Genomic DNA, 15,055 nt, shown 5'->3' on the forward strand with positions numbered 1-15,055 from the left:
TTACAACCGGATTTTCTCAATTTAAGAAGTTGATATTTACATTGAAGGACAGTTTTTTTTTAACACTAAGGGAAAATCCTAACTACCCATCATAACTTGTCCTGCTGTGCTGTGTGGCTATTAGAGAGCACACCCATAACTTGTCCTTTATCTGGTGCTGTGCTGTGTGGCGGCACACCCATAACTTATCCTTTATCTCATGCAGCAGTCAATAGGTTTTTTTTTAACACTAAGGGAAAATCCCAACTATTAGAGAGCACACCCATCATAACTTGTCATGCTGTGATGTGTGGGCTGCGCTGTGGCACAGCACACCCATAACTTATCCATTTATCTTGTGCAACAGCCAGCCAGTGGGTATTTTTATTATTATTTTTCCTTTACACTAAGGGAAAATCCTAACTATTATTATTCTTATTATTAGAGAGAGCACACTACCGACATAGACATGGCAGCTCCTGAAGTTCCTCCCACCATCGACATCCAGGGCTTGTTAGGTGACCGGCACAGTGCTGTGCTGCAGGAGCTTTCTCGTGCATGCGAGGAGTGGGGCTGCTTCCAGGTATAACACACACACTACCTCCTTTATGTCAACCAACATATTTTGAGGGAGGTATTCACATAGAGCTCAATTGCTATAAAAGCAAAGCTCACCATTCTTTTCGTTCGGATCTTTGAATAAGGAAATGTATGACCAATGTGGGTCTTGTTTGGATGGTTATGTGTGTAGGGAAAGCCTTCTCGACTTTGGGCATGATGTACAAAAGCTTGGCAATGATTTGTACGATGCTATGTTCAAGACCCTTATTGGGAAGGAAAGCATGGATAACCACAAAAGAAAAAAAGGGCTTCCCACAATTGAGAGAGTAGTCCTCACCCTCAACTTTTACCCTCCGTGCTTGGACCCCAATGATGGTGCTACTACTGGCTTCAAAGAGCACACAGACGTGGGCACGATGAGGTTGGCGGCTTACAAGTGCAGTCCCCATCTGGTGAATGGGTTGAACTCAAGTATCGATCCAACATTTTTGTGGATCTCTTGGTGGATCAAATGGAGGTTTGTGACATCTTCAACCTATGTTATAACCACCTCTCTTAGGATATATATACGATATATTACAGTAGCTCAAAGATATTGGGAGCAAGGAGTGCTAGGCGCATGAGATCAATACTCCCCCTCCTCTTCCAAACAATAGGCGCATGGGATCAATACTCCCTTCCCCTCCCCTTTGCCAACAACCACACCTCCCCCACCCCCTCCCCACCCAACAATTGGATTAAAAAGAAATGAACCTCACGTAAGGTGAGATATTTATATAATATAATATGTTACACTAATCCCTCCCTTCTTCCAAGGAGTGGGATATAAAAAAATGAACTTCCTCTCAACCTTCTTTATATCCCACCCAAGGAGTGGATATAAAGAAATGTACCTTCCCTAAATACAAAAAAGAAAATGATAATTAAAAGGTCTTACAAGTGTCACCTTGCTGCTGCAGATCTTGACAAATGGCGGTATAGATCCTCTCCCCATCGTGTCATAGTAGCTAATCCAAACAAGTTACGGATCTCTCTTCCCTTTACATTTGGACCTCCAGAGGAAGAATTTATTGCTCCTATTCCTGAGCTCATTAACCATGATTACCCATGCGTGTACCAAGGAGCCACTTTCAAAGAGTACATGATGCGCTACTTTGATACAAGTCTACCGAACCATAAGAAAGGCCTTAAATTTGCCAAGGCCCTTATGAAGAGATAAATGAATAACATGGAACAATAATTATCTTGATTTATTTGCATTAACCCTAGTTGTGATTCCCACAACTCATTTAAATTGAGAATATACCTAATCTTGAACTTCCACAGAGTGTAATTTTTCCCATCTAACTTTCCATCAATGTGGAGGATGGGCATGAGCTGCTACATTATTTACAAGTTAGGCCACAGAGTGTAATTTTTCCCATCTAACTTTGCATCACCAATGTGGAGGACAGTGGGCATGAGCGGCTGCATTATTTACAAGTTGGGCCATCACTCCAAATTTGCCTTCAAATAACAAATATCAAACTTCTAAACAACCTTTTCTTAGAGCCTGAGCTCTTATACCATGTAAGAAAACATAATATTGAGGGAAACAGGCTCTTCACAATACAAAGCGCTGAATTGTAAAAAGAAGTGGAGAGTAAACAATATTAATGTTTGTAAACTTAATTACAAACTAACAATTATCTGCCCACTAGTGTGCCATGGCATCTTCCATTTTTTTATTTCAAAATGCTTGCTCAAAATAAGTGGGGTCCATGGATTTCTATAACCACGCAAGCATAATAATGGGTTATATATCCATCATATCTCAACCTATCAACATGGTATCTAACCCTCATAGATATGTGTACACCTAGATCACTATCAGGCATCCTCAAAATGGGTTATATATCCATCATATCTCAACCTATCAACATGGTATCTAACCCTCATAGACATGTGTACACTTAGATCACTATCAGGCATCCTCAAAATGGCCTTGGTTCTCATTGATCCAGAAGTAACCACCATTGATAAAATGCCAAGCTCCTCATCAAGGCTCTTCTCTTGAATCCAGTAAAGTCACCATCCACATATGAGTGACATGTTGACATATGAAACACAAAAGGTTGATATACCTTTTCCTTCTCTTTGTGTGATACAAGTGTACTAGCACATGTAGTACCATAAGGTGATGTATCTACGTTTCTGGCATCTTTCCTCAACCTACTTAACCATGGACTAATACTAGATCCACTACTAGGAGGACTCACCAAGTCCACTAAGCACCTGTGGTTCTTCTCTCCATGTCGGGCAACAGCATTACTTCTTACATTTGCATCTTCAATTGTTGCCTTTGCTAGTGCATACTAGCTACTCATCTCATCAAAGACAATATAAATACTTACTCATATCTCATGAATGGTAGGGTTATAGCATTTATAATCTTTTTGCTCCACTACTAGAGGACTCTCCAAGTCCACTAAGAACCTATGTTGCTTCTCTCCATGTGGGACAACAACATTACTTCTTACATTTGAATCTTCAGTTGTTGCCTTTGATAGTGTATACCAGCTACTCATCTCATTGAAGATAATATAAATACTTACTTGTATCTCATAACTAGTAGGATTATAGCATCCATAGCCAATATTCTCCAAGTCATAATTAAGAAGCATTTCTCATGAATGGTAGGGTTATAGCATTCATAACCTTTTTGCTCCACTACTAGAGGACTCTCCAAGTCTACTAAGAACCTATGTTGCTTCTCTCCATATGTGGGACAACAACATTACTTCTTACATTTGCATCTTCAGTTGTTGCCTTTGATAGTGTATACTAGCTACTCATCTCATTGAAGATAATATAAATACTTACTTGTATCTCATAACTGGTAGGATTATAGCATCCATAGCCTCTCTTCTCCATGTCATAACTAATTAAGAAGCATTTCTCTACCTTTGGATCCAAATTTTTTCTCACTTTATCGAGAACATGCACATATGCACAATACATCCAAACACTTAACAATTTCAAGTGAGACACATATGGTTTTACATCATGTAAACATCTACTACTTCTACCCAAAAATAATCTGATATATTCTTTTCAGACATCAAGGCATGAGCAACTTCTACAATGTATCTGCTTTTCTGTTTTGTGCAACGCTATTGTGTTATTTACAGAGTGTACCTACATGTGAATTGTCTCTTGATTCCCTGTTTTCTCAAGAAATCACTAAACTCATTTTGGATAAATAATCTCCCCCACCATCTGATCTTAGGCATTTAGTATGCATACTTTTTTCCTTCTCAAATAAGGCATTAAATCTCTGAAAGTGAGAAAACACCTCGCTTTTCTCCTTCACGAAATAAACCCACACTTTCCTAGTGTGATCACCAATGAATGTAGCATAATATTTACAACCTATAATTATTGCGGTTTTGGTAGGTCTCCCCATATATCCGAATGTATAACATCTTTTTTCTTCTCAACCAAGGCGTTAAATCTATGAAAGTGGGAAAAAAACTCACTTTTCTCCTTCATGAAATAAACCCACACTTTCCTAGTACACCAATGAATGTAACATATAATACCTGCAACCTATAATTATTGTAGTTTTGGTCCCCATACATCCGAATGTATAACCTCTGATGGCCTTGCATTAACATACTTTTCATACGAGAAAGCATGTTTAACCTACTTATAAAGATGACATGCTTCACATACTTTATGCATACCATCAACTTTAAACTTTGACATACCTGTAATAATATTTTGGACTTGCATAGACTTCAGCCAATGTATATTCACGTGACCAATGTTCTTGTACCATATGTCAATATCTGTAATAGCTTAGGTATGTTAACATCCAAAGTAAGCATCTTGACATTTTGGTTACCCTTTATAACCAAGCAGCAATGGTTTTTGAAGTCTTTCACAAAACAACCTTAAAGATTAAACCTCACTTATAGACCCTGCTTAACCATCGATTCTTTGTAATATTTGGAACATGAAGTATATCTACTAAGTACTTCATTTTTCCATCCTGCATAGATAATGGCACTTTACCAAAATGCATAATGGGGTGTGAAGTATCATCACTGTTCCTACATGACCTAATTTCTTAGTTTCTACATGTCTCTAAATCACTCATCACCATGATTGATCATGTGGTTAAAAGTTCTAACATCCACATCTCTTGATGATGAGACGTCTCCTATCATGTAACCGATCATGTGTTGCATCACAAAAACTACTTACTTCTATCATCACCTTGTTTATTTGATGATGCATAGTTGCCTTGCTCTATAACTTACCATTTTTATATCATTCTTTGCTTTTTAAAGTAGCCCTTTGCAATATGGCCTACTTTTACCATAAGAATAGTACTCCTCCATGCTATCTAATTTCTTTACCCCACAACCACCTCAGCCCCTCTAGCTCCTCTTGCCTCTAGAGTGATGTCTTTCACCTCTATGAGATTGTTTTTCATGTATTTATTGATGTTTCTAGTTTTAATTTCTAAACTGGCTCATGACCTCGTCCTCTAGATGATGACATGCCTCTACCTCTTCCTATTCATGTGTATTTCTAGAGGATGAACCTCCCCTAACATTCATATCCTCATAGATGAAGAGAACAATGAGTTCCTAAAAATCAATTAAGTTCTCGCAAACTCCAATGGAGGTCTGAAACTGGTTGTATTCTTTGCCAAGGTTATTCAAGGTCACCTACACCATATCATTCAAGTTCTCTTAAACTCCAATGGAAGCCGAAAACTGGTTGTATTCTTTGCCAAGGTCATTCAAGGTCACCGACACCATATCATCATCATCTAGTGATCCAATAGAAGAAAGGGCATATGCAAGCCCTTTAAACTTCACTAAGTAATCAATTATATTCAACTTTTCTCTGGTCACATTATGTAGCTCTTGCTTTAGTTGTATCTTTTAAGCTCGGGTGTTTGTACATCCTCACCAAGGTGTTCAAAGCCTCCTTTAGGTGTTTGTGCATCATGTATATGCACAATCATAGAACCTATCACACTTACTATTATACTCGGGGGGGTCACTCGTATAAATATGTAAGTATCACGTGGGTTCAACAGAAGGACATTTTAAATATTTAAAACTTACAGAAATATATTTACAGAGGGGATTTATTTATTGTATTTTAAAAAAAATTTACAGATTTGAATAGGAAAGGATACATTATATTCACTAAAAAATTCACAGATAAGGGACTTTTTAAATAGGCCTTGAACGCACGTGATATAGAGGATTTACATATAGTGACCCCCCCGAGCTATTATAGCACCTTTCTATCTCTCTCATGCCATGCTTTATATGCATGTACCTACTATGGGGTCAAATTTTATTTAGCGATCTCTTGCTCTTTTTCATTGCCTATGATAAACTCCCAATATCCTTTTTCCATAAGGAAATTGGTCATCTTGAATTTCCATGCCTAGAATATACTCTACACGTGTCTGTGTTGTAGAAGGCCTACTCTTGCATATTTGTAGATGATGATTTACTCCCAACATTCATCCCTCCTCAATTAAGAAGACCTTTTCTTGAGTTAGGATAGATGTCCAAATCTGGTCATACTCTTTGCCAAGCCCATTCAATGTGACCAACACCAAGTTATCGCATCACAACAAGAGATCCAATGGAGATTAGGACATCTATAAGCCCATTCATTTTGAATGAGTAATCATTGATAGTCATCTTATTCCTCTACACATTATGCAGCTCTTACTTTAACTACATCTTCTTCCTCTACACATTATGCAGCTCTTACTTTAACTACATCTTTTGTGCTTTTGTACTTGTGCTATATAGCATAACCAAGGTATATACATCCTTAGGTGTTATTGCATCCTATACATTAGCAACCATAGCATCTGACACACTACTAGTACATTAGTTTACTGGCTCTCTCATGCCAAGACTTAAAGGCTTATGCATGCCACCATCTCAACTAGGTTTGTAGTTTTGGAATATCATCATTGTAAGCATGCCCACCCTCCCACAATTTTCAAAGGTTAATGATGAGTTTTATATAAGGGATCTTTATCCCAGGATTCTGTTTGGCCAGAATATAAGGAACCCATAATCAGTTAGATCTTAAGAAAAAGAATTCTCCTCTAGTTTTGCGAGATGAGGTAGAATGTAAGATTCCTCCCCAGCCTCTTAGGATGTCTAGTATCTTTCCCTGTAATCAATCCCCTCTTTCAGAAATATAAAAGATCTTATTTCTGTCTGTTTTGGCGTAGAGAGACAAAATATTCTAGAGAGAGGTTATTCAGATTTTCAATATTTTTGGATAGAAAAATTTCTCATCTTATTAATATAAGTTCCCCTGAAACAGAAGTTCAAAAAGATTTCCAGAAGGTGCATTAGAAATCAAGTATAATCTGCTCAAGAGACCTTATCCTAGGGGTCCAGATTTTTGAAAAATTTTAAATTAAGGTTCCTATGGGCCAATAGGATCAATCCATGTGTGGGGAGGAGATAAATCCAATTTGTAATAGAAAATAACCAAAAATGAGTAAATGCTCATTTTGAGTATAACGATTCCATTTTGACACATGTGTAAGGAAGGGGAGTCCCTTCAAGAGGAGGCACCTACTTCACATGCTTGAATGAATTTTAAACTAAAAAATAATGTGATATTTTAGATGTAGATGTATGTATGTGAAGGACGTATGGGAAAGGAAAGATGTATATGTATGTGATAAGTATGGAAATGGATATATGAATGTGAATGTGGATGTGGATGTGGATGTATGAATGTGAATGTGGATGTGTGGATGTGAAAATGGAAGTGTGGATGTATGAATGTGGATGTGGATGTATGAATGCGGATGTGGATGTGGATGTATGAATGTGAATGTGGATGTGTGGATGTGGAAATGGAAGTGTGGATGTATGAATGTGGATGTGGATGTATGAATGTGGATGTGGATGTATGAATGCGGATGTGGATGTGGATGTATGAATGTGAATGTGGATGTGTGGATGTGGAAATGGAAGTGTGGATGTATGAATGTGGATGTGGATGTATGATTGTGAATGTGGAAATGGATGTATGGATGTAGATGTGAATGTGGATGTATGGATGTATGAATGTGAATATGGATGTAGATGTGGGTGTGGATGTATGAATGTGGATGTGGAAATGGATGTATGGATGTGGATGTGAATGTGGAAATGGATGTATGGATGTAGATGTGAATCTGGATGTGTGGATGTGTGGATGTATGGGTGTGGATGTGGATGTGGATGTGGATGTGGATGCGAAAATGGATGTATGAATGTGGATGTGGATGTGGATGTATGAATGTGAATGTGGATGTGTGGATGTGGAAATGGATGTATGGATGTGGATGTGGATGTGGATGTGAATGTGAAAATGGATGTATGAATGTGGATGTGGATGTGGATGTGGATGTGGATGTGGATGTGGATGTATGCATGTGGATGTGGATGTATTCATGTGGAAGTGGATGTATGGATGTGGATATGGATATGTATGTATGAATGCGGATGTGGAAGTGGATGTATGGATGTGGAAGTACGAATGTGGATCTGTATGTGGAATAATGAATGCGAATGTGTATGTGAAATGATGTGACGTCGATATGAGTGAATGGATGAGATGTGATGGCATGTGAATTGGGATGTGAATAAATGATATGTGATGTGAATGAATCTGATGTGATGAGATGGAAAATGATGTGATTGGATAAGAATGAGTACACATATAAATGGAATGTGGAATAAGTAATACGGATTGATGAGGGATAATGTGGAAAGATGAGAGTTCATTATAGAAACTGTATTTGTAAACTGTTTGTAAATGATTCTTTTATGTCAAGAATGCTGGGGAAGCATTTTGACCGTCTTGTGATTAAGGTCGTGGAGATCTAACTGATAAAGTTACAAACTGCTGAGAACGGAGAGTCAATGGAGGACGTCTCGTGTAGCAAGTTCGGCCGAGGTCTTCTAGCCTCGGTTCGATTTAAATAGTGAGCTTCTGGTACGGTGGATGAGGGACCAAGGAAGCAGCTTATGAGTGAAGCGCTAGGTGACCTGCGAGGGATCCTAGAGGGTGCTGACCATATGGTGCTCGGGCTCTGGGTCGTCGAATATACCCACACGTGCATCCTGGAAGATATTGGAACAAGGAGTAAGAGTTGTTTTCTGAAACATGGATTTGGTTGATTGACCTTGCTGGTCCTCAAAACTGATGAGTCCATAGCTCTCTTATATGGATCTGTTGGTTGATCTTGCTGATCTTCAACGAGGATTCCATCTTGATTTTTATAAGTAAATAATTGCCGGGTACGATGAGCTAAGAACTATCGAAAAGGCCCCTGAGTGAACAGGTAACCAATGATGCCATAGATACTCCAATGAAGGAATGATTGGAAATAAGGATTCAACCAGAGATTTTGAGGATTGTGATCAGTGACACAATGGTTTCATTAAAGGATTGTTTTAAGATAGCTGATGCTGAAAAAAAGACAATTTCATATTGGGTGTGTAAGTGGTGTGACTAGTTTTATGTTTGCATGAACATCTAGCTAGGGGGCCTGGGAACTCTTTTTCCTGGTACCTGGGACAAAACCTAACCAAATTCTAAACTGGATCCCATCACTACAGTGGTTGGGCGGTTGGCTAACCCATGGGACTAGATGGGGTTAGGCTGGACTGATGGATCCGTAAAATGAGACTCAATTTTTATTGTAGTATGCTAGATGAAGTAAATCCCGGATAGTAATTGTTCTATGCAAAAAGGAATCAACGATTGTGCCTCTCGATGGGAAAAAAAGTGTTAATCTCTATGATCCAAGTGCAATCTGTTCCTTGATCTGACTATGGAACTTAGGAGTTCGGTCATATCAATTCAGTTAATTAAGGCTTTTGACTACGTTAGGGAAAAGTTATCCTGGTGGAATCGCCCGTGCTTTCCAGGCAAAGGATTTTTTTCCGGGTTCGGTTTTGAAAAAATCGATGAATTAGTCCCTTGTCTGGATATCCGTGGGCAAGGCCCCGAGCGTGGGACCCTGCACTGCGCAAGAAGTGCTACTTCCGCTGCTAGCACCCCTGAATTTGTTGTACGGTGGGGCTAGGGATCTTAGAATTTCCTAGAATTGAAATGGTTTACGATATTGTTTCACCTAGTAGATGTGTCTAGTGAGATCACACTTGAAGAGGTGTGTCTGGATAGTGCTATTAGCTTTTGGATGTGACCATAGATAGCCCATAAACATGTTTGTAGAGACATGGTTGGCGGTAGAGACATGGTTGGCGATAGAGACATAGATATGTATTGCCAAGCAACCAAAGTGGTTTCAGGAGTAGACATGTACATCATTGCTGTTATCAGCCACCATGGCCACTGACTGAAACTGATGCAAAAGCTACTTGTAATGAAGCAAAGACTAAACAGAAAACAACTCGTTCTATGTAGCACGATCCACAATAGAATACGTATGCCTGTTTTGCAAAAAACTGCACTGTTAAAATTTCTGCACAAAATGACGAAAACACATGTGCAGAACTTGTAATGCAAAAACGGAGCCCGAAACGATCTCAGATGCAATTTTCGAGAACCCTACGGACTTGTTTCAGAGTATAGGGACCTGCAAAAAGCGCTTGTGAAAGATCACCTCAATCATAGAACGTGAGTCGGAGGGTGCTAGCGGCGTAGCCCTGGGAGCCGATGCCTGCTCTGATACCAATTGTTGGAATTAGGGTTGCAGGAAAGCACACAAAGCTTGGAGAAGAAGAAGCAAGAATGCACACAACACACAATGTATTAGATTGTGTCAATGTACAAAAGATTAGTTAGCTCTAGAATGATGGGCGTATATACAAGCCGAGGGAAAAAACCTCTTAAAGAGGGAAAAAGTGCCCCGGCGGTCCTAAGTGTGTTAACACACATCACTGCCTATATATATGGCAACAATTTATGTGATACAACTAACTTGGTTTGAGATATCCAATTCAGACAATAAGGTGTGTAGACATTGTATGGGTTGAAACATTTTGGCCCCTCGACCATGGTAATAGTAAATAGATGCTTTATTTGTAAGTATTAATCTTTTTAAAAGCCCATCAAATACAAATTTGTATATTTTCTTAGAGTAAGGAAGATACCTCATCATTGTCTTATATGCGGACGATCACATTATGACAAAAAATCATGAAGAGAAGATCTAAGCATAGGACATGTTGAGTTCAGAGTTTAAAATGGCAGATCCTAAGCTTATGCATTTTTGTTTGGGGATAGAGGTGTAGAATTAGATGGAATCTTTTCTCCTGCAAAAGTTTGCAGGATAAATTTTTAAGGCATTGGATGTTGATGCAAAGCTTAATTCTATGGAAGATGTTTCTATAGTTGTGGATATAAAGGAATACAAGAGGTTGAGTATAGAAGGTTGGTGGAGAGTTTGGTCTTTCTATGCAATACATGGCATGACATCTGCCTGCTATAGTTGGTGTCCTTAGCACATTCTTAAATTAGCCTTGAGAGAAGTACTGGGAAGGTAGGGATGTGGGTATTACGTCAAAGGTATCACATCTCTTACACATTGGGCAATACCTTGACTTGATTTTGTGATTTTAGATTAGGTAGGAGATTGTGGTAGAGTAAAAAATATATTTTGGTTACTATTTTCTTATTGGGTTTGGAATTACATCTTGGACCAACAAGAAAAGGAACCTCCTACAATGATAATTTCTTATAGATGCGCAATATGCTTTGCTTCATGTAAAGCAGTCTAGTTGAGAAAGATTTTAGGAGACATGGGCATTGCTTAAAAGGGAGTGACAATGTTGATGTGCAACAATTAGAGTTGCATGGCACTTGCCAAGAACCCGATTTTTCATGCTCGTATGAAGCACATCGAGATAAAATACACAATATAATTTTGTGCATGAGCTACTCATCATGGATGGAGAGGTGAAGCTTGTCTACTAGAAATGAAAAAGAAACAACAGAGAATTGTGTAGATATTTCCATAAAGGCTCTTCAAAGAGGAGTGCCATCTTCATCGATTCGATGTTGGACCGAAGAGGTAGATTACCTACTACTGCAGGTGGACATTAAGAGGGGTTGTTGGAAATCATTTGCTCAATTCTCCACCTTATGGGTGATGGATATGCTCTATTTTATAAGGTCCCTTATATGAGGAGCACTTGGGCACTCGACAGCTTTTGAGCACTTGGGCACTCGACAGTTCCCAATTTAGACATTCGACGGTGGCCACATGACCAAATGCATGCTTATGCGAGCTAAGTGAATGTATTAGTGATTAAGTGCAAACTAAGAACACAGTGTTCTCGAATTACAAGACTCATTTGAGGATCCAAATGTTCTTAGATAGTGGTGGGAGGTGCGGAATGTTCGTAGCTAACTGCATTATGTCTTAACATGGTTCCAATAAGATGATATGGCCAGTTGGTCATTTTGGACCAAGTTGTGGGTCGTAAGTTGGTTGTGATGTGGTCAAATCAACATCCATTTCTACCTTGGGCATTTCTACCTTGGGCACTATATATAGTGATGGTTGTGATGTGGGTCGTAAGGTGGTTGTGATGTGGTCAAATCAACATCCATACCTACCTTGGGCACTATATATAGACTATATATACCTAGATGAATCTAGGAACATGCCCAAATTCACCTTTTACGAACGTGCATGTTATATACTCATGGCAGTCAACCCACAAGACTATATAACTATCAACTCCATCATGCATAGTATGGACTAGATACTATGACATCCCCACTAACGTCATCAGTGCCCAATAATGGGTGTAGAACTTGAAATAAAGTGAAGCAAATATAAAACATAGATGCAGGCCCAGGTACAACACCTGTAAATGATGGAAATTGATGTTTATTATTGAAATTTGAGCACGAGGGAAGCCCATAGGTACTGTACAATGATGAGAAGTAGTAGCATCTGCTAATAACCTCAATTGAATGTTGAAAAATGAGATGATATGAGGGAAAAGGGAGCCAGCCCTTTTATAGTCCCTCAGTATGCTGGTTGGCTAGTTGTAGCAGGTCGACAGCAAGGCTATAGTAAAAAATGCTATAAAATGCCTAAAAAAATACCAAAAATGGTAGAAAAAATGTTGAAAAATCTCTGCTAAGATATGCCAATGCAGGGCTTTAATTGGAGCCAGATACAAGCATGAATATGCATGGGAAAGTCCATCTGGGGATGAAGTAATTTCCAGCACCTCCTCTATAGCGCCAGATGGGTGGACCAACTCCGGCACGCAATAAAAAATCCTCCAAAGAGTCTGAAGGAACAACCTCTTCATAAAAGGCACAAATCTTGTGAAGATATGGTACATCTAAATACCGAGAAGTTCTCCAAAAGAATCCACAAGAAGATCGAGAAGATATTGAAGACGAAACACCAGGATCAATCTAGAGAGAGAAGCCCTCAGGAGATGGAACCATAGATGGCTCCGAAAAATATGGTACCTCCTTTGCATCTACACAACAAGTATCAGGACCGAAATACAATCCTCCTCTGAAGAAGAAGGTAATGAAACAACCACTGCAACAAACTGATCATCACTGATAGCTAAATTTGCTAGGTTCGAAGTAGGAACAAGCTCCAAGATAGTGGAAGATGCCTCCTTTGAAACATAAGAAGGAGAATCAACTGCCAGGAGAGAAGCCACCAAAGTAGGAAGCTCCAAAATATGTGAGGATATCTCAACAAAATCATCCACCTGCTCTGTAGAAGAACCGTTATCCTCCTTTGAAAGAGAGGAGAGAATAATAGCATCAGCATGTAACAGCACAAGGGAAGAAAGATACTCATCCAAAGGGATTAGAGGAACTGATAAGGTCTTTATCAGAAACTCCTGCTTTGCTTTAGCTTTGCGGGAAGCAGCCTATCGGGCAAAATATTTGGCCTCTGAATGACCAAGTCGGGCAAAATATTTGGCCTTTGAATGACCAAGTCGGCCACAAACTCACAAGATTCCTTCATCCTGGAACCCTTGATACTGTTAGAATTGTCAGAAGAATCGTCGTCGTCAGAAGATGACTTTGTGTGGTGACTTTCTGCTTTTTGTTGTTGGAGTTCCCTTTTCCACCTTTGTCTTTGCCCTTGCCCTTCGTAGAGGTAGTAAAAACAAACTCCGACTTGCCTTTTCCCACGAAGCATGCACTTGTCATGGGAGATAACTCACAACTTCCTCAAAAGTGGGGAGAGGATCACGGAAATAAATATTATCCTTGAAAGAATCAAAGGAAGCACGTAACTTACCAAGAAGTTTATGGATGGGATTGTCGATGGTACTCTCGTACTCTTCAAGTTGCAGCTTGATATACGGGCAGGTATTTAATATTCATGTGATCACAAGTTTTTTCTTGTTAATAACACATGTGAACATGTTAATAACATGTTTACATGATTACACGTTCACAAAATAGTAGGTTGCTGGTCTGGTAACCTACCAAAATCCCGTCGGGATTCGAAAAAACTCGACGGGCCCGTTGGGTATAATTAAAACCCGGCGGGAACCGCCGAGGCCATCAGAATTCCCGCTGGGCAACATATTTCTATATATATGAAGCCTGTGGGGCCCTTTGGGGATTTATTACTTGATAGCAACACCATATTAATGAATTTGGGAATTTCCCAATTCCCATTTTTGAATACTTAAAAAAGGGGACATGGATAACATGTTTGTAAGTTTCTCAAAACCCTACCATATGACCTATCATTGGAAAAGCACTTGAAAAATGGAATCTAAAGAGCTATAAAGCGCTCATTTTGGATTAGTGGTGTTCAAGTTATGGTTAATCCAAACTTTTGACCATGTGTCCCAAACTTGTGAGAAATTCCCATATTCCCGAATATGGTGTTCAGCTGTTTACACACATGTACTGTCTTATCTGCATGTGGGTAGTGTGGGTGTGTGAGTACTCGTGCGGGCAGCCGCCCACAGTCGTAGTGCGCAGCTAGATTTAAGTGGTTTGCCACATGAGAGATGCGTGTGTGTGTAAGGCCATTCTTCGGAATGGTGCACATGGTCGGTAACGCGGCCGAGTTGTGTCCTATGGTAAGTATGGCACGTTGTAATGGTACTAGTCGGTAACGCGGCAAGCATAGTATCATTATGACGATGTCACCTTCCCTTCCCTTTATCAAATGCGGGCATATGGTCGGTAACGCAGCTAATTTATGTCCGTATCCAATTCCTATTCCCATAGATTCGGGCGGCACCTTGTTGGTAACGCAGCAAAATGGTGTCGTTCACTAGTGCATATGCTTTGATTGCATATTGCGGCATTTGATCAGTAACGCGGTCAAAAAATGTCGTAAATTTATTTGGTTTGCCGGTAACGCGGCCTGTGTTGTTTTTATTGCGTGTGATACATGCGATACTTGCTAACGCGGCGTGAGTATCACATGGGTCATAGTTTAAATCATATTGTCTACAAGTCTCATTTCATGAAATAGTAAAATCAAAGTAACAAA

General features: G+C 39.4%; 1 protein-coding gene across 1 annotated transcript; it reads left to right on the plus strand.

Annotated features, from left to right (window-relative positions):
* The first annotated feature begins 448 nt into the window (after positions 1–448).
* On the plus strand, positions 449–1,759 carry LOC147632458 (jasmonate-induced oxygenase 3-like). The gene is made up of 3 exons (XM_086806976.1): positions 449–562; positions 684–1,011; positions 1,500–1,759. Exons 1-3 carry the CDS (start codon positions 449–451, stop codon positions 1,757–1,759), a joined length of 702 nt encoding a protein of 233 aa, XP_086663102.1.
* The last annotated feature ends 13,296 nt before the right edge of the window (positions 1,760–15,055 follow it).

Source organism: Cibotium barometz, chromosome 13 (genome assembly GCF_041138505.1).
Source record: "Cibotium barometz isolate CiBa-2024 chromosome 13, ASM4113850v1, whole genome shotgun sequence".
Lineage (NCBI taxonomy): Eukaryota > Viridiplantae > Streptophyta > Polypodiopsida > Cyatheales > Cibotiaceae > Cibotium > Cibotium barometz.